The 21800-nt window shown below is 64.0% G+C and overlaps 2 protein-coding genes across 2 annotated transcripts; both read right to left on the bottom strand.

Moving 5' to 3' along the window:
* Positions 1–11: 11 nt before the first annotated feature.
* On the bottom strand, positions 12–10585 carry LOC138063650 (FXYD domain-containing ion transport regulator 3-like). The gene is made up of 8 exons (XM_068923368.1): positions 10503–10585; positions 7361–7421; positions 6574–6612; positions 3888–3911; positions 3107–3181; positions 1783–1813; positions 208–251; positions 12–106 (listed from the first exon to the last, which is right to left on the bottom strand). The coding sequence occupies exons 2-8, from the start codon at positions 7398–7400 to the stop codon at positions 87–89; spliced, it is 273 nt and encodes a 90-aa protein (XP_068779469.1). The 5' UTR covers positions 7401–7421; positions 10503–10585; the 3' UTR covers positions 12–86.
* A 2055-nt stretch (positions 10586–12640) lies between these two features.
* On the bottom strand, positions 12641–17638 carry LOC138063652 (sushi, nidogen and EGF-like domain-containing protein 1). The gene is made up of 6 exons (XM_068923384.1): positions 17595–17638; positions 16518–16648; positions 15425–15712; positions 15151–15288; positions 12829–13106; positions 12641–12719 (listed from the first exon to the last, which is right to left on the bottom strand). Coding segments are annotated over exons 2-6 (771 nt in total). The 5' UTR covers positions 16584–16648; positions 17595–17638; the 3' UTR covers positions 12641–12718.
* Between the last annotated feature and the right edge of the window lie 4162 nt (positions 17639–21800).

Here is a 21800-nt window from a genome sequence, read left to right as displayed (position 1 = left end):
ATATTTTGTTGGGGGGGGGAGGGGCGAAGGTCCCCAAAAGCTTCCCCTTGGGGACAGCCGGACGCCTGGGCCCCCCCTTCCCCACTTCAGCACGTGCCGGTGGCTCCTGGGGGGACATTGAGGGCGAAGGTCGGTTGGGGGTGGCCCGGACGCCTGGGCCCCCCCCCCCCCAAGGGGTTGTGGGGGATGAGGGGGACAGACACGTACCGGGGGTGACGAGGTGGCAGCTCTCCGGAGGGGGACGGCGGCGGCTGCGGGAGGGGACGAGGGGGGGGCGGTGGCGGGTGGGATGCGGCCATGGTGGCCCGGTGTCACCTCCAGCGCCCCAGTGTCCCCAACGTCCCCGCAGTGACACCGGTGCCCCCAGTGTCCCCCCCAACCCGGTGACACCGGTGTCCCCAATGTCCCCCCACCCAATGACACTGGTGTCCCCAACATCCAACCCAATGACACCGGTGTCCCCAATGTCCCCCCACCCAATGACACTGGTGTCCCCAACATCCAACCCAACGACACCGGTGTCCCCAATGTCCCCCCACCCAATGACACTGGTGTCCCCAATGTCCCCCCACCCAATGACACCGGTGTCCCCAACATCCAACCCAATGACACCGGTGTCCCCAATGTCCCCCCACCCAATGACACTGGTGTCCCCAACATCCAACCCAATGACACCAGTGTCCCCAATGCCCCCCCACCCAATGACACCGGTGTCCCCAACATCCAACCCAATGACACCGGTGTCCCCAGTGTCCCCCGACCCAATGACACCGGTGTCCCCAACATCCAACCCAATGACACCGGTGTCCCCAGTGTCCCCCCACCCAATGACACCGGTGTCCCCAACATCCAACCCAACGGCACCGGTGTCCCCAATGTCCCCCCACCCAATGACACCGGTGTCCCCAGTGTCCCCCGACCCAATGACACCGGTGTCCCCAACATCCAACCCAATGACACTGGTGTCCCCAGTGTCCCCCCACCCAATGACACTGGTGTCCCCAACATCCAACCCAACGACACCGGTGTCCCCAATGTCCCCCCACCCAATGACACCGGTGTCCCCAATGTCCCCCCACCCAATGACACTGGTGTCCCCAACATCCAACCCAATGACACCAGTGTCCCCAGTGTCCTCCCACCCAATGACAGTGGTGTCCCCAACATCCAACCCAATGACACCGGTGTCCCCAGTGTCCCCCCACCCAATGACACCGGTGCCCCCAACATCCAACCCAATGACACCGGTGTCCCCAGTGTCCCCCCACCCAATGACACTGGTGTCCCCAACATCCAACCCAATGACACCGGTGTCCCCAGTATCCTCCCACCCAATGACACCGGTGTCCCCAACATCCAACCCAATGACACCGGTGTCCCCAGTGTCCCCCCACCCAATGACACTGGTGTCCCCAGTGTCCTCCCACCCAATGACACCGGTGTCCCCAACATCCAACCCAATGACACCGGTGTCCCCAATGTCCCCCCACCCAATGACACTGGTGTCCCCAACATCCAACCCAATGACACCGGTGTCCCCAGTGTCCCCCCACCCAGTGACACTGGTGTCCCCAATGTCCCCCCACCCAATGACACTGGTGTCCCCAACATCCAACCCAATGACACCGGTGTCCCCAGTGTCCCCCCACCCAGTGACACTGGTGTCCCCAATGTCCCCCGACCCAATGACATTGGTGTCCCCAACATCCCCCCAGTGACACCAGTGTCCCCAATGTCCCCCCCAGTGACACCGGTGTCCCCAATGTCCCCGCATCCCCCTACCTGCCCTTCCTGCCACACTTGCACTTGCCACCTGGGGGGGGGGGACATGGGGACAGGACACGTCACCCCCCAACGATGGCGCCAGGACCCCCCCCCGGTGACACTCGGGGTGACATGGGGACGCCCAGGGGACACGGGGACACCCGAGAGGGCACAGGGCCACCCCAGGGGACACTCCAGGGTGACACAAGGACTCCCGGGGTGACACGGGGACACCTTGCATGACACCTAGGTGACACAAGGTCCACCCCAGGTGACACGGGGCCACCCCAGGTGGCATGGGGACACCTCAGGTGACATAGGGCCACCCCAGGTGGCACAGGGCCACCCCAGGTGACTCGGGGACACCTTGGATGACACCTAGGTGACACAAGACCCACCCCAGGTGACACGGGGCCACCCCAGGTGGCATGGGAACACCTCAGGTGACATAGGGCCACCCCAGGTGGCTCAGGGCCACCCCAGGTGACTCGGGGACACCTTGGATGACACCTAGGTGACACAAGACCCACCCCAGGTGACACGGGGCCACCCCAGGTGGCATGGGAACACCTCAGGTGACTCGGGGACACCTTGGATGACACCTAGGTGACACAAGACCCACCCCAGGTGACACGGGGACACCCCAGGTGACACAGGGCCACCCCAGGTGGCATGGGGACACCTCAGGTGACATAGCGCCACCCCAGGTGGCATGGGGACACCCCAGGTGACTCGGGGACACCTTGGATGACACCTAGGTGACACAAGACCCACCCCAGGTGACACAAGACCCACCCCAGGTGACATGGGGCCACCCCAGGTGACATAGCGCCACCCCAGGTGGCATGGGGACACCCCAGGTGGCACAGGGCCACCCCAGGTGATTCGGGGACACCTTGGATGACACCTAGGTGACATAAGACCCACCCCAGGTGACACGGGGACACCCCAGGTGGCATGGGGACACCTCAGGTGACATAGGGCCACCCCAGGTGGCACAGGGCCACCCCAGGTGATTCGGGGACACCTTGGATGACACCTAGGTGACATAAGACCCACCCCAGGTGACACGGGGACACCCCAGGTGGCATGGGGACACCTCAGGTGACATAGGGCCACCCCAGGTGGCACGGGGCCACCCCAGGTGACTCAGGGACACCTTGGATGACACCTCAGGTGACACAAGACCCACCCCAGGTGACATGGGACCACCCCAGGTGGCACGGGGACACCCCAGGTGACACGAGGCCACCCCAGGTGACATGGGGACACCCAAAGTGACTCAGGGCCACCCCAGGGGACACGTTCCCCCCCCCCCGCCGCGGTGGCCGGTGTCACTCACTGAGGAGGACGACGACGCCCATGACGCAGAGGACGGCGGCCACCACCAGCCCCCCCACGCGGAGGCTGTGCCAGTCTGGGGTGGGGGGGGGGACACAATGGGGACACGGCTGTCCCCAACGTGTCCCCGACGTCCCCTTCGGTGTCACCAGGGTCCCCAACACCCTCCCTGGTGCCACCGGTGTCCCCATGGTGCCACCTCATCCCCGATGTGCCTCCCGTTGGCACCGTGTCCCCCATGTCCCCCCCCGGTGTCACCCCCTCCTCGATGCCCCCCCCGGTGACACCGATGTCCCCAACATCCCCCCTGATGTCACCCCCTCCTCGACGCCCCCCCCGGTGACACCGATGTCCCCAATGTCCCCCCCCCGGTGTCACCCCATCCTTGATGTCCCCCTCAGTGACATCAGTGTCCTCAATGTCCCCCCTGGTGTCACCCCATCCTTGATGTCCCCCTCAGTGTCACCACTGTCCCCAATGTCCCCCCTGGTGACACCGATGTCCCCGACGTCCCCCCCGGTGTCACCCCCTCCCCGACATCCCCCTGGTGACACCGATGTCCCCGACGTCCCCCCTGGTGTCACCCCATCCCCGATATCTCCTTCAGTGTCACCACCGTCCCCAATGTCCCCCCTGGTGACACCGGTGTCCCCAACGTCCCCCCCGGTGCCACCTCATCCCCGATGTCCCTCCCATTGGCACCGTGTCCCCAACGTCCCCCCCCCCGGTGCCACCCCCTCCCCGACGTCCCCCCCCCGACGTCCCCGACGTCCCCAACTCACCGTAGTGGAAGGGGCTGGTGCCATCTGGGGGGGGAGGGGCAGGGTCACCCCGGACGCCTGGGTCCTCGGGGGGGGGGAGGGGAGGGGAGACCCCCCCTCCCAGTACAGACCCCCCCCCCGGCCCAGTATGGGGACGTTTCGTCCCAGTTTGGGGGCCCCCCTTCCCAGTTTGGGTCATTTTGTCCCAGTTTGGGACCATTTCACCCCAGTTTGGGGTCCCCCCTTCCCAGTTTGGGGTCTCCAATCCCAGTTTGGGGCCATTTTATCCCAGTTTGGGGTCCCCCCTACCCAGTTTGGGGTCATTCAATCCCAGTTTGGGGTCCCCTCCTCCCAGTTTGGGGCCATTTCATCCCAGTTGGGGGTCCCCAATCCCAGTTTGGGGTCTCCAATCCCAGTTTGGGGTCCCCCCTTCCCAGTTTGGGGCCATTTCATCCCAGTTTGGGGTCCCCCCTTCCGAGTCTGCGGTCATTTCGTTCCAGTTTGGGGGACCGAATCCCAGTTTGGGGCCATTTCATCCCAATTTGGGGTTCCCCCTTCCCAGTTTGGGGCCATTTTATCCCAGTTTGGGGTCTCCAATCCCAGTCTGGGGCCATTTTATCCCAGTTTGGGGTCATATCATCCCAGTTTGGGGTCCCCTCCTCCCAGTTTGGGGCCATCTCATCCCAGTTTGGGGTCTCCAATCCCAGTTTGGGGTTCCCCCTTCCCAGTTTGGGGCCATTTCGTCCCAGTTTAGGGTCCTCTCCTCCCAGTTTGGGGTCATTTCGTCCCAGTTTGGGGTCCCCCCTTCCCAGTTTGCAGTCATTTCGTTCCAGTTTGGGGGACCGAATCCCAGTTTGGGGCCATTCAATCCCAGTTTGGGGCCATTTCATCCCAGTTCGGATTCATTTCATCCCAGTTCGGGGCCATTTCGTCCCAGTTTGGGGTCCCCTCCTTCCAGTTTAGGGCCATTTCGTCCCAGGTCGGGGTCCCCCCTTCCCAGTTCGGGGCCATTTCATCCCAGTTTGGGTTCATTTCATCCCAGTTTGGGGCCATTTCGTCCCAGTTTGGGGTCCCCTCCTCCCAGTTTGGGGCCATTTCGTCCCAGGTTGGGGTCCCCAATCCCAGTTTGGGGTTCCCCCTTCCCATTTTGGGGCCATTTCATCCCAGTTTGGGGTCCCCAATCCCAGTTTGGGGTCTCTAATCCCAGTTTGGGGCCATTTAATCCCAGTTTGGGGTCCCCCCTTCCCAGTTTGTGGTCATATCATCCCAGTTTGGGGTCCCCTCCTCCCAGTTTGGGGCCATCTCATCCCAGTTTGGGGTCTCCAATCCCAGTTTGGGGTCCCCCCTTCCCAGTTTGGGGCCATTTCGTCCCAGTTTGGGTTCATTTCATCCCAGTTTGGGGCCATTTCGTCCCAGTTTAGGGTCCTCTCCTCCCAGTTTGGGGTCATTTCGTCCCAGTTTGGGGTCCCCCCTTCCCAGTTTGCAGTCATTTCGTTCCAGTTTGGGGGACCGAATCCCAGTTTGGGGCCATTTCATCCCAGTTTGGGGTTCCCAATCCCAGTTTGGGGCCATTCAATCCCAGTTTGGGGCCATTTAATCCCAGTTTGGGGCCATTTCATCCCAGTTCGGATTCATTTCATCCCAATTCGGGGCCATTTCGTCCCAGTTTGGGGTCCCCTCCTTCCAGTTTAGGGCCATTTCGTCCCAGGTCAGGGTCCCCCTTCCCAGTTTGGGGCCATTTCCTCCCAGTTTGGGGTCCCCAATCCCAGTTTGGGGTCTCTAATCCCAGTTTGGGGCCATTTAATCCCAGTTTGGGGTCCCCCCTTCCCAGTTTGTGGTCATATCATCCCAGTTTGGGGTCCCCTCCTCCCAGTTTGGGGCCATCTCATCCCAGTTTGGGGTCTCCAATCCCAGTTTGGGGTCCCCCCTTCCCAGTTTGGGGCCATTTCGTCCCAGTTTAGGGTCCTCTCCTCCCAGTTTGGGGTCATTTCGTCCCAGTTTGGGGTCCCCCCTTCCCAGTTTGCAGTCATTTCGTTCCAGTTTGGGGGACCGAATCCCAGTTTGGGGCCATTCAATCCCAGTTTGGGGCCATTTCATCCCAGTTCGGATTCATTTCATCCCAGTTCGGGGCCATTTCATCCCAGTTTGGGGTCCCCTCCTTCCAGTTTGGGGCCATTTCGTCCCAGGTCAGGGTCCCCCTTCCCAGTTTGGGGCCATTTCATCCCAGTTTGGGGGACTGAATCCCAGTTTGGGGCCATTTCATCCCAGTTTGGGGTTCCCCCTTCCCAGTTTGGGGCCATTTCATCCCAGTTTGGGGTCCCCAATCCCAGTTTGGGGTCCCTTCCTCCCAGTTTGGGCTCATTTCACCCCACTATGGGGTCATTTCCTCCCAGTTTGGGGTCCCCAATCCCAGTTTGGGGCCATTTCACCCCAGTTTGGGGTCCCAATCCCAGTTTGGAGTCTCTAATCCCAGTTTGGGGCCATTTCATCCCAGTTTGGGGCCCTTTCACCCCAGTTTGGGGTCCCCCCCTCCCAGTTTGGGTCACTTCATCCCAGTTTGGGCCCCCCCCAGGTCCCCAATCCCAGTTTGGCGTCCCCCCCCCTCCCAGTTTGGGGCCATTTCATCCCAGTTTGGGGCTCCCCAGTCCCAGTTTGGGCTCCGCCCCCTCCCAGTTGCCCCTCCCCCCTCCCAGTTTGCCCCACTCACCGGGGGGGGGAGGGGGGTTCGCGGTAGCCAGGGGCAGAGCTGGGGGGGCAAATAGCGCTGGGGGGGCAAATACCCCCCCAACCCACCCCAAACTGCCCCAAAACCACCCCAAACTGCCCCAAATCCCCCAAATGCCCCAAAATGCCCCCCAAATCCCCCAAATTGCCCCAAACCACCCCAAACTGCACCCAAATCCCCCTAAATGCCCCAAATTGCCCCAAAACTCCCCTAACTGCCCCCAAGCCCCCCAAAACGCCCCCAAAATGCCCCAAAATGCCCCAAAAGCACCCAAAATCCCCCAAATTGCCCCAAACCACCCCAAACTGCCCCCAAATCCCCCTAAATGCCCCAAAATGACCCCAAAATCCCCCAAATGCCCCCAAAATCCCCCAAATTGCCCCCAAACCACCCCAAACTGCCCCAAATCCCCCCAAATGCCCCCAAATGCCCCAAAATGACTCCAAAATCCCCCAAATTGCCCCAAAACTCCCCTAACTGCCCCAAAAGCACCCAAATGCCCCCAAATTGCCCCAAAATGCCCCCAAACCACCCTAAATGCCCCCAAATCAACCAAAATGCCCCCAAACCACCCAAAATGCCCCATAACCACCCAAAATGTCAACAAACCACCCCAAATGCCCCAAAACTCCCCAATTGCCCCCAAACCACCTAAAACGCCCCCAAAATCCCCCAAACTGCCCCCAAAACCTTCCCAAATGCCCCAAAATCACCCAAAATGCCCCCCAACGCCCCGAAAGCGGCCCGGCGCGCCGCCCCCACCCCCCACCTGCGAGCAGCAGCAGCCCCCCGAGGGGGGCCCAGGCCATGGCGCGACCTCGACCTGTGACCTGTGGGGGGGGGGTGGTGAGGGCCCGGACGCCTGGGCCCCTTTGGGGGTGGAGGGGGGCCCGGACGCCTGGGCCCCTTTGGGTGGGGGGATATGGGGGGGGCCCGGACACCTGGGCCCCTTGGGGGAATGGGGGGGGGGACCCGGATGCCTGGGCCCCTCTGGAGGTGACGGGGGGACCCGGACGCCTGGGCCCCTTTGGGTGGAGCCGGATGCCTGGGCCCCTTTAGGGGTGGGGTGGGGGGGGCCGGACACCTGGGCCCCTTGGGGGAGTGGGGGGGGGATCCGGATGCCTGGGCCCCTCGGGAGGTGATGGGGGGGACCCGGACACCTGGGCCCCTTTGGGTGGGGGGATATGGGGGGGGACCTGGACGCCTGGGCCCCTTTGGGGTGGGGGGATATGAGGGGGGACCCGGACACCTGGGCCCCTTTGGGGTGGGGGGATATGGGGGGGCCGGACACCTGGGCCCCTTGGAGGAGTGGGGTGGGGACCGGGACACCTGGGCCCCTCGGGAAGTGATGGGGGGGACTCGGACGCCTGGGCCCCTCGGGAGGTGATGGGGGGGACCCGGACGCCTGGGCCCCTTGGAGGAGTGGGGTGGGGACCGGGACACCTGGGCCCCTCGGGAAGTGATGGGGGGGACCCGGACGCCTGGGCCCCTCGGGAGGTGATGGGGGGGACCCGGACGCCTGGGCCCCTTGGAGGAGTGGGGTGGGGACCGGGACACCTGGGCCCCTCGGGAAGTGATGGGGGGGACCCGGACGCCTGGGCCCCTCGGGAGGTGATGGGGGGGACCTGGACGCCTGGGCCCCTTGGAGGAGTGGGGTGGGGACCGGGACACCTGGGCCCCTCGGGAAGTGATGGGGGGGACCCGGACGCCTGGGCCCCTCGGGAGGTGATGGGGGGGACCCGGACGCCTGGGCTCCTTGGAGGAGTGGGGTGGGGACCCGGACACCTGGGCCCCTTGGGAAGTGATGGGGGGGGCCAGATGCCTGGGCCCCTTTGGGGGGGGGGGGACCCGGACACCTGGGCCCCTTTGGGTGGGGGGATATGGGGGGGGCCGGACGCCTGGGCCCCTTGGGGGAGTCGGGTGGGGGGATCCGGATGCCTGGGCCCCTGTGGGGGTGATGGGGGGGACCTGGACGCCTGGGCCCCTGTGGGGGGGGTTACGGGGGGGGGCCCGGATGCCTGGGCCCCTCGGGAGGTGATGGGGGGGACCCGGACGCCTGGGCCCCTCTGGAGGTGACGGGGGGGGGACCTGGACGCCTGGGCCCCTTTGGGTGGAGCCGGATGCCTGGGCCCCTTTAGGGGTGGAGGGGGGCCGGACACCTGGGCCCCTTTGGGGGGGGGAATATTGGGGGGGTCCCCGGACACCTGGGCCCCTTTGGGGTGGGGTGGGGGGTTGGGGAGACCCGGACACCTGGGCCCCTTCTGGGGAGAGCATGGGGGGGGGGGGGCTGGACGCCTGGGTCCCCTGAAGCTCCCGGGCAGGGGTTACAGCCCGGACACCTGGGCCCCTTTGGGTGGGGCCGGACGCCTGGGCCCCTCCGAGTTCCAGGGTTGGGTGGGGTTTTGGCCCGGACGCCTGGGCCCTTTTGGGTGGGGCCGGATGCCTGAGCCCTTTCTAGCTCCAAGGCAGGGTGAGTCACAGCCCGGACGCCTGGGCCCTTTGGAAGGGCGGGGGGGGGGGGGCACCCGGACGCCTGGGCCCCTTGGGGGGAGGGGGATCCCCGGACGCCTGGGTCCCTTTTGCGGGGGGGGGCACCCGGACGCCTGGGCCCCTTGGAGGAGGGGGGCACCCGGACGCCTGGGTCCCTTTGGGGGGCACCCGGACACCTGGGCCCCTTGGAAAGGGGGGGACACCCGGACGCCTGGGTCCCTTTGGGGGGCACCCGGACACCTGGGCCCCTTGGAAAGGGGGGACACCCGGACACCTGGGCCCCTTGGAAAGGAGGGGACACCCGGACGCCTGGGTCCCTTTGGGGGACACCCGGACGCCTGGGCCCCTTGAGAGAGCACCCGGACACCTGGGCCCCTTGGAAAGCGGGGGACACCCGGACGCCTGGGTCCCTTTGGGGGACACCCGGACACCTGGGCCCCTTGGAAAGGGGGAACACCCGGACGCCTGGGCCCCTTGAGAGGGCACCCGGACACCTGGGCCCCTTGGAAAGGGGGAACACCCGGACGCCTGGGTCCCTTTGGGGGGCACCCGGACGCCTGGGCCCCTTGGAAAGGGGGGACACCCGGACGCCTGGGTCCCTTTGGAGGGGCACCCGGACGCCTGGGCCCCTTGGAAGAGGGGGGACACCCGGACACCTGGGTCCCTTGGAAAGGGGGGGGGACACCCGGACGCCTGGGCCCCTTGAAAGGGCACCCGGACACCTGGGCCCCTTGGAAAGGGGGGGGGGGACACCCGGACGCCTGGGCCCCTTGAGAGGGCACCCGGACACCTGGGCCCCTTCAAGTCTGGCAGGGGGGGGATGGGGGGGGAGGCAGGGCTGCTCCCGGACGCCTGGGTCCCTCTCCCGGCACAGCCTGGCCCCAGATAAGACAGGCAGGAACCAGGCGGTGCCACCGGCCCCCGGACGCCTGGGTCCCTTCGGGGGTGGGGGTTGGGGGAGGAGGGAGGGGGGGGGGTCCCGGACCTGCCTAGTGTCCCCTCCCCCCCGCCCCTCCCCTCTTGGGGCCCAGGCGTCCGGGGACCCCAAAAAGAGCCCAGGCGTCCAGGACCCCTCACCCCCAAAAAGGGGCCCAGGCGTCCGGGGACGGTCCCAAAGGGGCCCAGGCGTCCAGGACCCCTCACTCCCAAAAGGGGCCCAGGCGTCCGGGGACCCCAAAAGGGACCCAGGCGTCCGGGGACCCCTCCTCAAGAGGGGCCCAGGCGTCCGGGACCCCTCACTCCCAAAAGGGGCCCAGGCGTCCGGGGACCCCAAAAGGGACCCAGGCGTCCGGGGACCCCTCCTCAAGAGGGGCCCAGGCGTCTGGGACCCCTCACCCCCAAAAAGGGGCCCAGGCGTCCAGAACCTCCCCCTCCCCCCCCCCTCCAAAAGGGGCCCAGGCGTCCGGGCTGCCACCACTCACCTGCCCGCACCGGCAACGGTCGAGCTGGAAGGCGAGGGGGCGGGGCCGCACCTGGGAGGGGGCGTGGCCAGGCAAACGCCCCCCGGGGCAGGGGGCAGGGCCGGGGAGAAAGGGGCGGGGCCTAGGCGGGGAAGGGGGCGGGGCTTGCACCTGGAAGGGGCGGAGGGGGGGCAGCGTGGGGGGAGGTAGGAGTCAGGACCCCCCCCCTCCCCCGCCCAATGGTATTAGGGTGCTCAGATGGCTTATTAGGGTGCTCAGAGAGATATTAGGGTGCTCAGGGGGCTATTTGGGTGCTCAAGGTGGGTTATTAGGGTGCCCAGGTGGGATATTAGGGTGCTCAGGGAGCTATTAGGGTGCTCAGAGGGGCTATTAGGGTGCTCAAGGGGGTATTAGGGTGCTCAGATGGCTTATTAGGGTGCTCAGGGGGATTATTAGGATGCTCAGATGGGTTATTATGGTGCTCAAGGGGGTTATTTGGGTGCTCAGGGGGCTATTTGGGTGCTCAGGGGGGTTATTAGGGTGCTCAAGGGGGTATTAGGGTGCTCAGATGGCTTATTAGGGTGCTCAGGGGGATTATTAGGGTGCTCAGATGGGTTATTATGGTGCTCAAGGGGGTTATTTGGGTGCTCAGGGGGCTATTTGGGTGCTCAGGGGGGTTATTAGGGTGCTCAAGGGGGTATTAGGGTGCTCAGATGGCTTATTAGGGTGCTCAGGGGGATTATTAGGGTGCTCAGATGGGTTATTATGGTGCTCAAGGGGGTTATTTGGGTGCTCAGGGGGCTATTTGGGTGCTCAGGGGGGTTATTAGGGTGCTCGGGGGGGATATTAGGGTGCCCAAGTAGGATATTAGGGTGCTCAAAGGGGTTATTAGGGTGCTCAGGGGGGATATTAGGGTGCCTTGGGGGTTATTAGCGTGCTCAGGTGGGATATTAGGGTGCTCAGGTGGGATATTAGGGTGCTCAAGGGGGTGATATTTGGGTGCCCAAGGGGCTATTCGGGTGCTCAGGGGGCCTATTAGGGTGCCCATGGCGGGTATTTGGGTGCCCAGGGGGTTATTAGGGTGCTTGGAGGGATATTAGGATGCTTAGGGGGATGTTTGGGTGCCCAGAGGGGCTATTAGGGTGCCCAGGGGGTTTATTAAGGTGTTCAAGGGGGTTATTAGGGTGCTCAGGGGGCTATTAGGGTGCCCAGGGGGTTTATTGGGGTGTTCAAGGGGGTTATTAGGGTGCTCAGGGGGCTATTAGGGTGCCCAGGGGGATATTAGGATGCTCAGGGGGGTTATTGGGGTGCTCAGAGGGCTATTAGGGTGCCCAGGGGGGCTAGTAGGGTGCCTAGGGGGGCTATTAGGGTGCCCAGGGTAGGGTGCTCAGGGGGCTATTAGGGTGCCCGGGGGGCTATTTGGGTGCTCAGAGGGGCTATTAGGGTGCCCAGGGGGAATATTAGGATGCCCGGTGGGATATTAGGGTGCTCAGGGGGGCTACTAGGGTGCTCAGGGGGTTATTAGGGTGCTCAAGGGGGTTATATGGGTGCCTGGGGGGCTTTTGGGGTGCTCAGATGGGTTATTAAGGTGCTCAGGGGGGTATTAGGGTGCCCAGGTGGGATATTAGGGAGCTCAGGGAGTTATTAGGTTGCTCAGAGGGGCTATTAGGGTGCCCAGGGGGCTATTAGGATGCCCAGGTGGGATATTAGGGTGCTCAGGGGGTTATTAGGGGGGCTCTTTGGGTGCTCAGATGGGTTATTAGGGTGCTCAAAGGGGTTATTAGGGTGCCCAGGGGGCTATTAGGGTGCCCGGGGGGCTGTTTGGGTGCCCAGGTGGGATATTAGGGTGCTCAGGGAGTTATTAGGGTGCTCAAGGGGAGTATTAGGGTGTCTGGGGGGCTATTTGGGTGCTCAGATGGGTTATTAGGGTGGCCGGGGGGCTATTTGGGTGCCCAGGTGGGCTATTAGGGTGCTCAGGGGGGTTATTAGGGTGCTCAGATGGGTTATTAGGGTGCTCAGGGGGCTATTTGGGTGCCCAGGTGGGCTATTAGGGTGCTCAGGGGGCTATTGGGTGCCCAGGGGGGTTATTAGGGTGCCCGGGGAGCGGGTATTAGGGTGCCCCCCACCCCGGCCGTGCCCCGGCACACGCACACGCGTGTCGCTGCGCCCGCCGGCTGCCCGGCGGCTCTTTATTGCGCGTTGGGTTGGCGCCGGGTCCCGTGGAGTCGCCTTCACCGTCTGCGGGGAGGGGGTGGAGGGGGACAAAAAGCGGGTGTCAGGGGGCCCAGGCGTCCGGGTTTCGGCCCCGGAGAAGGGACCCAGGCGTCCGGGCTCGGAGGCCACCCACCACCCGCAGATGTAGCTGGGTTCCTCCTCCGATGTCTCCTCGGTGGCCCTGGCTGTCGTCTGGGTGGTCCCGGGCGTCCTGTCGGTGGCCCGGGGTGTCCCCTGGGTGTCCCAAGCTGTCTCCGGTGGTGGCCCCTCGGTGGCCGTGAACTCGTCGACGCGGAAGACCCAGCGCCCGGGGACGCCCACGTTGGAGGTGCGCCCCACGTGCAGCACCGCCGGCGTCCGCGAGCCCAGCACGTTGTAGTAGTGGGTGTCGTCGCCGCTGTTGAAGCCCACCTGGAGGGACCCGCGGGTGCTACAGGTGTCCCCGTGGTCTGGCCACCCTCCCCTGGCTGGCTACGGGGATGTCCCAGGGCCGAGACGCCTTCACTTTGCCCATGGAGGTGGCCACCATGGAGGGTGTCCCATCACCACATCCCCTTCACTCTGCCCATGGAGGTGGCCACCGTGGAGGGTGTCCCATCACCACATCCCCTTCACTCTGCCCATGGAGGTGGCCACCGTGGAGGGTGTCCCATCACCACATCCCCTTCACTCTGCCCATGGAGGTGGCCACCAAGGAGGGTGTCCTCCTGCAACATCCCCTTCACTCTGCCCATGGAGGTGGCCACCGTGGAGGGTGTCCCATCACCACATCCCCTTCACTCTGCCCATAGAGGTGGCCACCATGGAGGGTGTCCCATCACCACATCCCCTTCACTCTGCCCATGGAGGTGGCCACCATGGAGGGTGTCCCATCACCACATCCCCTTCACTCTGCCCATGGAGGTGGCCACCAAGGAGGGTGTCCTGCTGCAACATCCCCTTCACTCTGCCCATGGAGGTGGCCACCAAGGAGGGTGTCCTGCTGCAATGTCCCCTTCGCTCTGCCCATGGAGGTGGCCACCATGGAGGGTGTCCTCTTGCAACATCCCCTTCGCTCTGCCCATGGAGGTGGCCACCATGGAGGGTGTCCTCTTGCAACATCCCCTTCACTCTGCCCATGGAGGTGGCCACCAAGGAGGGTATCCCATCACCACATCCCCTTCACTCTGCCCATGGAGGTGGCCACCAAGGAGGGTGTCCTGCCACCACACCCCTTCACTCTGCCCATGGAGGTGGCCACCATGGAGGGTGTCCTGCTGCAATGTCCCCTTCACTCTGCCCATGGAGGTGGCCACCATGGAGGGTGTCCCATCACCATGTCCCCTTCACTCTGCCCATGGAGGTGGCCACCAAGGAGGGTGTCCCATCACCATGTCCCCTTCACTCTGCCCATGGAGGTGGCCACCATGGAGGGTGTCCTGCTGCAACGTCCCCTTCACTCTGCCCATGGAGGTGGCCACCAAGGAGGGTATCCCATCACCACATCCCCTTCACTCTGCCCATGGAGGTGGCCACCAAGGAGGGTGTCCTGCTGCAACATCCCCTTCACTCTGCCCATGGAGGTGGCCACCAAGGAGGGTGTCCTGCTGCAATGTCCCCTTCGCTCTGCCCATGGAGGTGGCCACCAAGGAGGGTGTCCTGCTGCAATGTCCCCTTCGCTCTGCCCATGGAGGTGGCCACCAAGGAGGGTGTCCCATCACCACATCCCCTTCACTCTGCCCATGGAGGTGGCCACCGTGGAGGGTGTCCAATCACCATGTCCCCTTCACTCTGCCCATGGAGGTGGCCACCAAGGAGGGTGTCCTGCTGCAACATCCCCTTCACTCTGCCCATGGAGGTGGCCACCAAGGAGGGTGTCCTGCTGCAATGTCCCCTTCGCTCTGCCCATGGAGGTGGCCACCATGGAGGGTGTCCTCTTGCAACATCCCCTTCGCTCTGCCCATGGAGGTGGCCACCGTGGAGGGTGTCCCATCACCACGTCCCTTTCACTCTGCCCATGGAGGTGGCCACCAAGGAGGGTGTCCCATCACCATGTCCCCTTCACTCTGCCCATGGAGGTGGCCACCAAGGAGGGTGTCCTCCTGCAACATCCCCTTCGCTCTGCCCATGGAGGTGGCCACCATGGAGGGTGTCCCATCACCACATCCCCTTCACTCTGCCCATGGAGGTGGCCACCATGGAGGGTGTCCTGCTGCAATGTCCCCTTCACTCTGCCCATGGAGGTGGCCACCATGGAGGGTGTCCCATCACCATGTCCCCTTCACTCTGCCCATGGAGGTGGCCACCAAGGAGGGTGTCCCATCACCACGTCCCCTTCACTCTGCCCATGGAGGTGGCCACCATGGAGGGTGTCCTGCTGCAACGTCCCCTTCACTCTGCCCGCAGTTGGGGATGTGGGGATGTGACACATGTGTGTCACGGCGTGGCTGCGTGTCCCTTTCCCACCTGCACCCACCTGGGCCGGAATGCCCCCCAGGCCAGTGTGGGGGTCACCCCCGTTGGAGATACCCGTGGTCCATTGGATGTCACCATAGTTGAGCATGATGAAGGCCATGACGTCATCGGTGGCCAGCACGGCCTGAAAGGTGTTCACCTACGGGGAGGTGGAGGGGGGGGAGAGGTTTTTCTCCGTGTCCCTCCATGTTCCACCACGTCCTCCATGTCCCACCACGTCCCCACAACCCTCCCCGTCCCCCTTCCTCCCCTCCCGCCGTGTCCCCACGTCCCACCTTCTTGCTGGCCGTGCCAAAGAAGGCCACGCGGTACCAGGTGGCCACGAAGGCCCAGGTGGGCTGGGGGACGGGGTCGCCGGGACCCACGGCGGGACGCAGGTCACGGGCCAGCTGGGCCAGCAGCTCGGGGTCCCGGCTCTCGCGGTAGAAGACGTCGCCACCCCAGCGCGTGTCCACGTCGGCCCAGTACGGGGCCACGAAGGGTCGGTGCCCGGGCAGTGGGAAGGGGTGGGGGGTGAACTCGGGCACCCCCACCCCGAACGACACCACGCCGTTGTTGTTCACCTGCCCCCCCCGCCCCGAGGTGGCACCCGTCAGCACGTGGCGGGGGCTGGTGGTGGGAGCACCCAGCTGTGAGGTCCCCAAGGCATGGTGTCGCCATGCCCTGGGGGGGGGGTCCCCAAGCTGTGGTGGTTCCACCTAGGGCACCCCAAGCCTCCCCGAGGCATGGTGGCCCCATGCGTCCCCAAGCTGTGGTGGCCCCAAGCCATGATGTTCCCACCTAGGGTACGCCAAGTGTCCCCAAGCCATGGTGGCCTCAAGCATCCCCAAGCCGTGGTGTCCCCAAGCGATGGTGTCCCCACCCAGGGCACCCCAATCACCCTGACCCATGGTGACCCCAAGTGTCCCCAAGCCATGGTGGCCCCACCCAGGGCAGCCCAAGTGTCCCCAAGCCATGGCGGCCTCAAGCATCCACAAGCCGTGGTGTCCCCAAGCCATGGTGTCCCCACTCAGGGCACCCCAAGCACCCTGACCCATGGTGGCCCCAAGCGTCCCCAAGCCGTGGTGGCCCCACCTAGGATACCCCAACACCCACAAGCTGTGGTGTCCCCAAACCATGGCGTCCCCACCCGGGGCAGCCCAAGCACCCCGACCTGTGATGACCCCAAGTGTCCCCAAGCCATGGTGGCCTCAAGCATTCCCAAGCTATGATGTCCCCAAGCTGTGGTGGCCCCATCCAGGGCAGCCCAAGCACCGCAACCCGTGGTGACCCCAAGCGTCCCCAAGCCATGGTGACCCCGATCCATGGTGTCCCCACGCTGTCCCCCCCCGACCTCTCGAGCCCCCCGCCCCCCCGAGCCCCACGCACGTAGAGGGAGTGGTGGGGGCGGCCGTAGAAGGTGAAGGGGTGGCTCAGGACCACGGGGGGGCTCATGCCGTCGTCCTCACGGGGGGTGCTGCTGTCCCCGACCCTTGGCCCAAAGGGGTAGAGTCGCCCCCCTGGGGGGGGGGCCCTCAGCACCCCCCCCACCGGCACCCAGGGGTGCTCGCCACCCCCAGGCACCCACCTGGGCTCCAATCCGCCCCCAGGATGGGTCTGGGACCACCACCCCGTATGGAACTGGGACCCCCGGTATGGGCCTAGGACCTCCTCCAGGATGGGTCTGGGACCACCACCCAGTATGGGACTGGGACCCCCGGTATGGGCCTGGGACCTCCTCCAGGATGGGTCTGGGACCACCACCCAGTAGGGGCCCAGGACCACCACCCGGTATGGGCCTGGGATCCCCCCAGTATGGGTGTGAGGCCCCCAGTATGGCCCTGGGACCTCCAGTATGGATATGGGACCTCCCCATAGGGGTGTGGGACCCTCCAGGATGGGTGCGGGACCCCCCAGTGTGGACCTGGACCTCCAGGATGGGTGTGGGACCCCCCCAGGATGGGTGTGGGACCTCCCAGTATAGGTCTGGGACCCCCCCAGTATGGATGTGGGACTCCCAGTATGGACCTGGACCTCCAATATGGGCCTGGGACCTCCCGGTATGGGTGTGGGACCCCCAGTATGGACCTGAACCTCTCAGTATGGTTTTGGGACCCTCCAGGATGGGTGTGGGACCCCCAGTATGGGCCTGGGACCTGCAGTATGGGTGTGGGACACCCCAGTACGGGTGTGGGACCCCCCCAGGATGGACCTGGACCTCCCAGTATGGGTGTGGGACCTCCCAGTATGGGTGTGGGACCTCCAGTATGGACCTGGACCTCCAGTATGGGTGTGGAGACCCCCCCCCCCAGTATGAGCCTAAGACCCCCCCAGGGTCACCCTAGGACCTCCCAGTATGGGCCCAGTACCCCCAAGTATAAAACTGGGACCCCCCCCTCCATGGGTCTGGGAGCCACCTCCTCATGGGTGCCCCCCACCCATGGGTGCCCCCCCATGGGTCCTCACCCGCCACCGCCACCGTCGTGGGCCAGGGGCTGCTGGACGCCAGCTCTAGGATTGGGGGGGGGAAGGGGGGTCACCCTACTGTGTCCCCCCCCCGATGTCACCCTCCGTGTCATCTCCGTCCCCACCCCTGCTGGCCCTGACATCACCCTCACCTCCCACCTGGTGTCACCACCCCCATGTCACCCTCCCTCCTCAAGTTGGTGCCACCTCCTGGTGCCACCACCCCGGTGGCACCTGTGTCACCTGCCTCCCGCCCCCCCCCCAGCGCATCCCCGACTCACCCAGCAGGAGGAGGAGGAGGAGGGGGATGGGGGCCTTCGTCTGCCTGGAGCTGGGGGATGCGGGGTGAGGGGGGGACACGTCCATCCCTCCTGTCCATCCCTCCATCCATCCCTCCTGTCATCCCTCCATCTCTCCATCCATCCCTCCTTCTGTCCATCCCCTCCATCTCTCCATCCATCCCTCCATCCCTCCATCCCTCCATCTCTCCATCCCTCCTGTCCATCCCTCCATCTCTCCATCTCCCCAACCATCCCTCCATCCATCCCTCCATCTCTCCATCCCTTCATCTCTCCATCCCTCCTGTCCATCCCTCCTGTCATCCCTCCATCTCTCCATCTCTCCAACCATCCCTCCATCCATCTCTCCAACCATCCCTCCATCCATCCCTCCATCTCTCCATCCCTCCATCTCTCCATCCATCCGTCCATCCCTCCTGTCATCCCTCCATCTCTCCATCCCTCCTGTCCATCCCTCCATCCATCCCTCCTGTCATCCCTCCATCTCTCCATCTCTCCAACCACCCCTCCATCCATCCCTCCTTCTGTCCCTCCTTCTGTCCATCCCCTCCATCTCTCCATCATCCCTCCATCTCTCCATCTCCCCAACCATCCCTCCATCCATCCCTCCATCTCTCCATCCCTTCATCTCTCCATCCCTCCTGTCCATCCCTCCTGTCATCCCTCCATCTCTCCATCTCTCCAACCATCCCTCCATCCATCTCTCCAACCATCCCTCCATCCATCCCTCCATCTCTCCATCCCTCCATCTCTCCATCCATCCGTCCATCCCTCCTGTCATCCCTCCATCTCTCCATCCCTCCTGTCCATCCCTCCATCCATCCCTCCTGTCATCCCTCCATCTCTCCATCCATCCCTCCTTCTGTCCATCCCCTCCATCTCTCCATCCATCCCTCCATCCCTCCATCCCTCCATCTCTCCATCCCTCCTGTCCATCCCTCCATCTCTCCATCTCCCCAACCATCCCTCCATCCATCCCTCCATCTCTCCATCCCTTCATCTCTCCATCCCTCCTGTCCATCCCTCCTGTCATCCCTCCATCTCTCCATCTCTCCAACCATCCCTCCATCTCTCCATCTCTCCAACCATCCCTCCATCCATCCCTCCATCTCTCCATCCCTCCATCTCTCCATCCATCCGTCCATCCCTCCTGTCATCCCTCCATCTCTCCATCCCTCCTGTCCATCCCTCCATCCATCCCTCCTGTCATCCCTCCATCTCTCCATCTCTCCAACCACCCCTCCATCCATCCCTCCTTCTGTCCCTCCTTCTGTCCATCCCCTCCATCTCTCCATCATCCCTCCATCTCTCCATCTCCCCAACCATCCCTCCATCCATCCCTCCATCTCTCCATCCCTTCATCTCTCCATCCCTCCTGTCCATCCCTCCTGTCATCCCTCCATCTCTCCATCTCTCCAACCATCCCTCCATCCATCTCTCCAACCATCCCTCCATCCATCCCTCCATCTCTCCATCCCTCCATCTCTCCATCCATCCGTCCATCCCTCCTGTCATCCCTCCATCTCTCCATCCCTCCTGTCCATCCCTCCATCCATCCCTCCTGTCATCCCTCCATCTCTCCATCTCTCCAACCACCCCTCCATCCATCCCTCCTTCTGTCCCTCCTTCTGTCCATCCCCTCCATCTCTCCATCATCCCTCCATCTCTCCATCTCTCCAACCATCCCTCCATCCATCCCTCCTGTCCATCCCTCCATCCATCCCTCCATCTCTCCATCCCTCCATCTCTCCATCCATCCCTCCATCCCTCCATCTCTCCATCCCTCCTGTCATCCCTGCATCCCTCCCTCCTGTCCATCCCTCCATCCATCCCTCCATCCCTCCATCCCTCCTGTCATCCCTCCTGTCCATCCCTCCATCCCTCCATCTCTCCAACCATCACCATCCCTCCATCCATCCCTCCTGTCCATCCCTCCACCCTTCCATCCATCCCTTCTTCTATCCATCCCTCCATCTCTCCATCCATCCCTCCTGCTCATCCCTCCATCCCTCCCGTCCATCCCTCCATCTCTCCATCTCTTCATCCATCCCTCCATCCCCCTTCCCTCCATCTCTCCTGTCCGTCCCTCCTTCTGTCCATCCATCCATCCATCTCTCCATCCCCCTTCTGTCCATCCCTCCATCCATCCCTCCATCCCTCCTTCTGTCCATCTCTCCATCCCTCCTTCTGTCCATCCCTCCATCTCTCCATGTCTTCATCCCTCCCTCCATCCTTCCCTCCATCCCTCCTTCTGTCCATCTCTCCATCCCTCCTTCTGTCCATCCCTCCATCTCTCCATCTGTCCCTCCATCCCTCCATCTCTCCTGTCCATCCCTCCATCCCTCCCTCCATCCCTCCTTCCTTCTCTCCATCCATCCATCTCTCCATCCCTTCCTCCATCTCCATCTCTTCACCCCTCCTCCACCTCTTCCTCCATCCATCCCTCCAGCTCTGCCTCCATCCTTCCTTCCCTCCATCTCCTTCGCCATCCCTCCATCTCTTCCTCCGTCCTTCCTCCCATTGCTTCCTCCCTCCCTCCATCTCTCCATCCCTTCTCGTCTCCTTCTCGATCTCCATCCGTCCCTCCATCTCATCCTCCATCCCTCCATCACTCCTTTGCCACTTCCATCCCTTCCTCCCTCCATCCCACCTTCTCTCCATCCAGCTCCTCCTCCATCCCTCCTACCTCTCCCTCCATCCCTCATCCCTCCATCTCTCCAGTCCTCCTCCCCCTCCACCTCCATCCCTTCCTCCCTCCATCCCACCACCCCTCCATCCATCTCCACCTTCATGCCTCCATCCCTTCCTCCATCTCTCCATCCCTTCCTCCCTCCATCTCTTCATCCATCCCTCATCCCTCCATCTCTCCATCCATCTCCACCTCCATCCCTCCCTCCCTCCATCCCACCACCCCTCCCTCCATCTCCATCCCTCATCCCTCCATCTCTCCATCCATCTCCACCTCCATCCCTTCCTCCCACCATTCCACCACCCCTCCATCCATCTCCATCCCTCATCCGTCCATCTTTTCCTCCATCCCTCATCCCTCCACCTCTCCATCCATCTCCATCTCCACCTCCCTCCCTCCATCCCTTCCTCCATCTCTCCCTCCCTTCCTCCCTCCCTCCATCTCTTCCTCCATCCCTCCATCCATCTCCACCTCCATCCCTCCATCCCGTCTCATCTCCTTCGCAGTCTCCATCTCCTCCTCCTTCCCTTCCTCCCTCCGTCCCTGTGCACGTGTGTCCCTCACTGGCAGGTTGTGGCGTGTTGTAGCATGTTGTGGTGTGTTATGGCAGGTTGTAGCATGTTATGGCATGTTGTGGGATGTTTTGACGTGTTGTAGCATGGTGTGGCGTGTTGTAGTGTGTTGTGACATGTCGTGGCATGTTGTAGCGTGTTGTGGCGTGTTGTGGCCCGCGCGGTCACACTCACCCCAGGGTCATGGTGGCAGCGGCTGCTCCGGCGCCTGCCCAGGGCCCCTTTATACCCGCCGGTACTGGGAGCACTGGGAGGGACTGGGAGGGATTTGGTGGACTGGGAGGGACTGGAGGCGACTGGGGGGACTGGGTCGTTCCTCCTCCCCCGGCCGCAGGGACCCAGGCGTCCGGTTACTGCCCCTCCCTCAACCCCCACCCCCAAAGGGGCCCAGGCGTCCGGGTTCCCCCCCCCCCCCACCTCCAGCCACCCCCGCTGCCAGGGGAACCAGGCGTCCGGGGATTCCCCTTCCCTCCCCTGCGTACGCAAGGGGCCCAGGCGTCCGGGTGCCCCCCCCCCCCGAGGACACTAAGCCATCTGGGTGCCCCCCTCCTGCCAAAGGGGCCCAGGCGTCCTGGTGCCCCCCCTCGAAGGGGCCCAGGTGTCCGGGTGCCCTCTCAAGGGGCCCACGTGTCTGGGTGTCCCCCCC

The sequence above is a fragment of the Struthio camelus genome, chromosome 33, assembly GCF_040807025.1.
Source record: "Struthio camelus isolate bStrCam1 chromosome 33, bStrCam1.hap1, whole genome shotgun sequence".
Lineage (NCBI taxonomy): Eukaryota > Metazoa > Chordata > Aves > Struthioniformes > Struthionidae > Struthio > Struthio camelus.
This window is presented reverse-complemented; position numbering and strand designations above follow the sequence as displayed.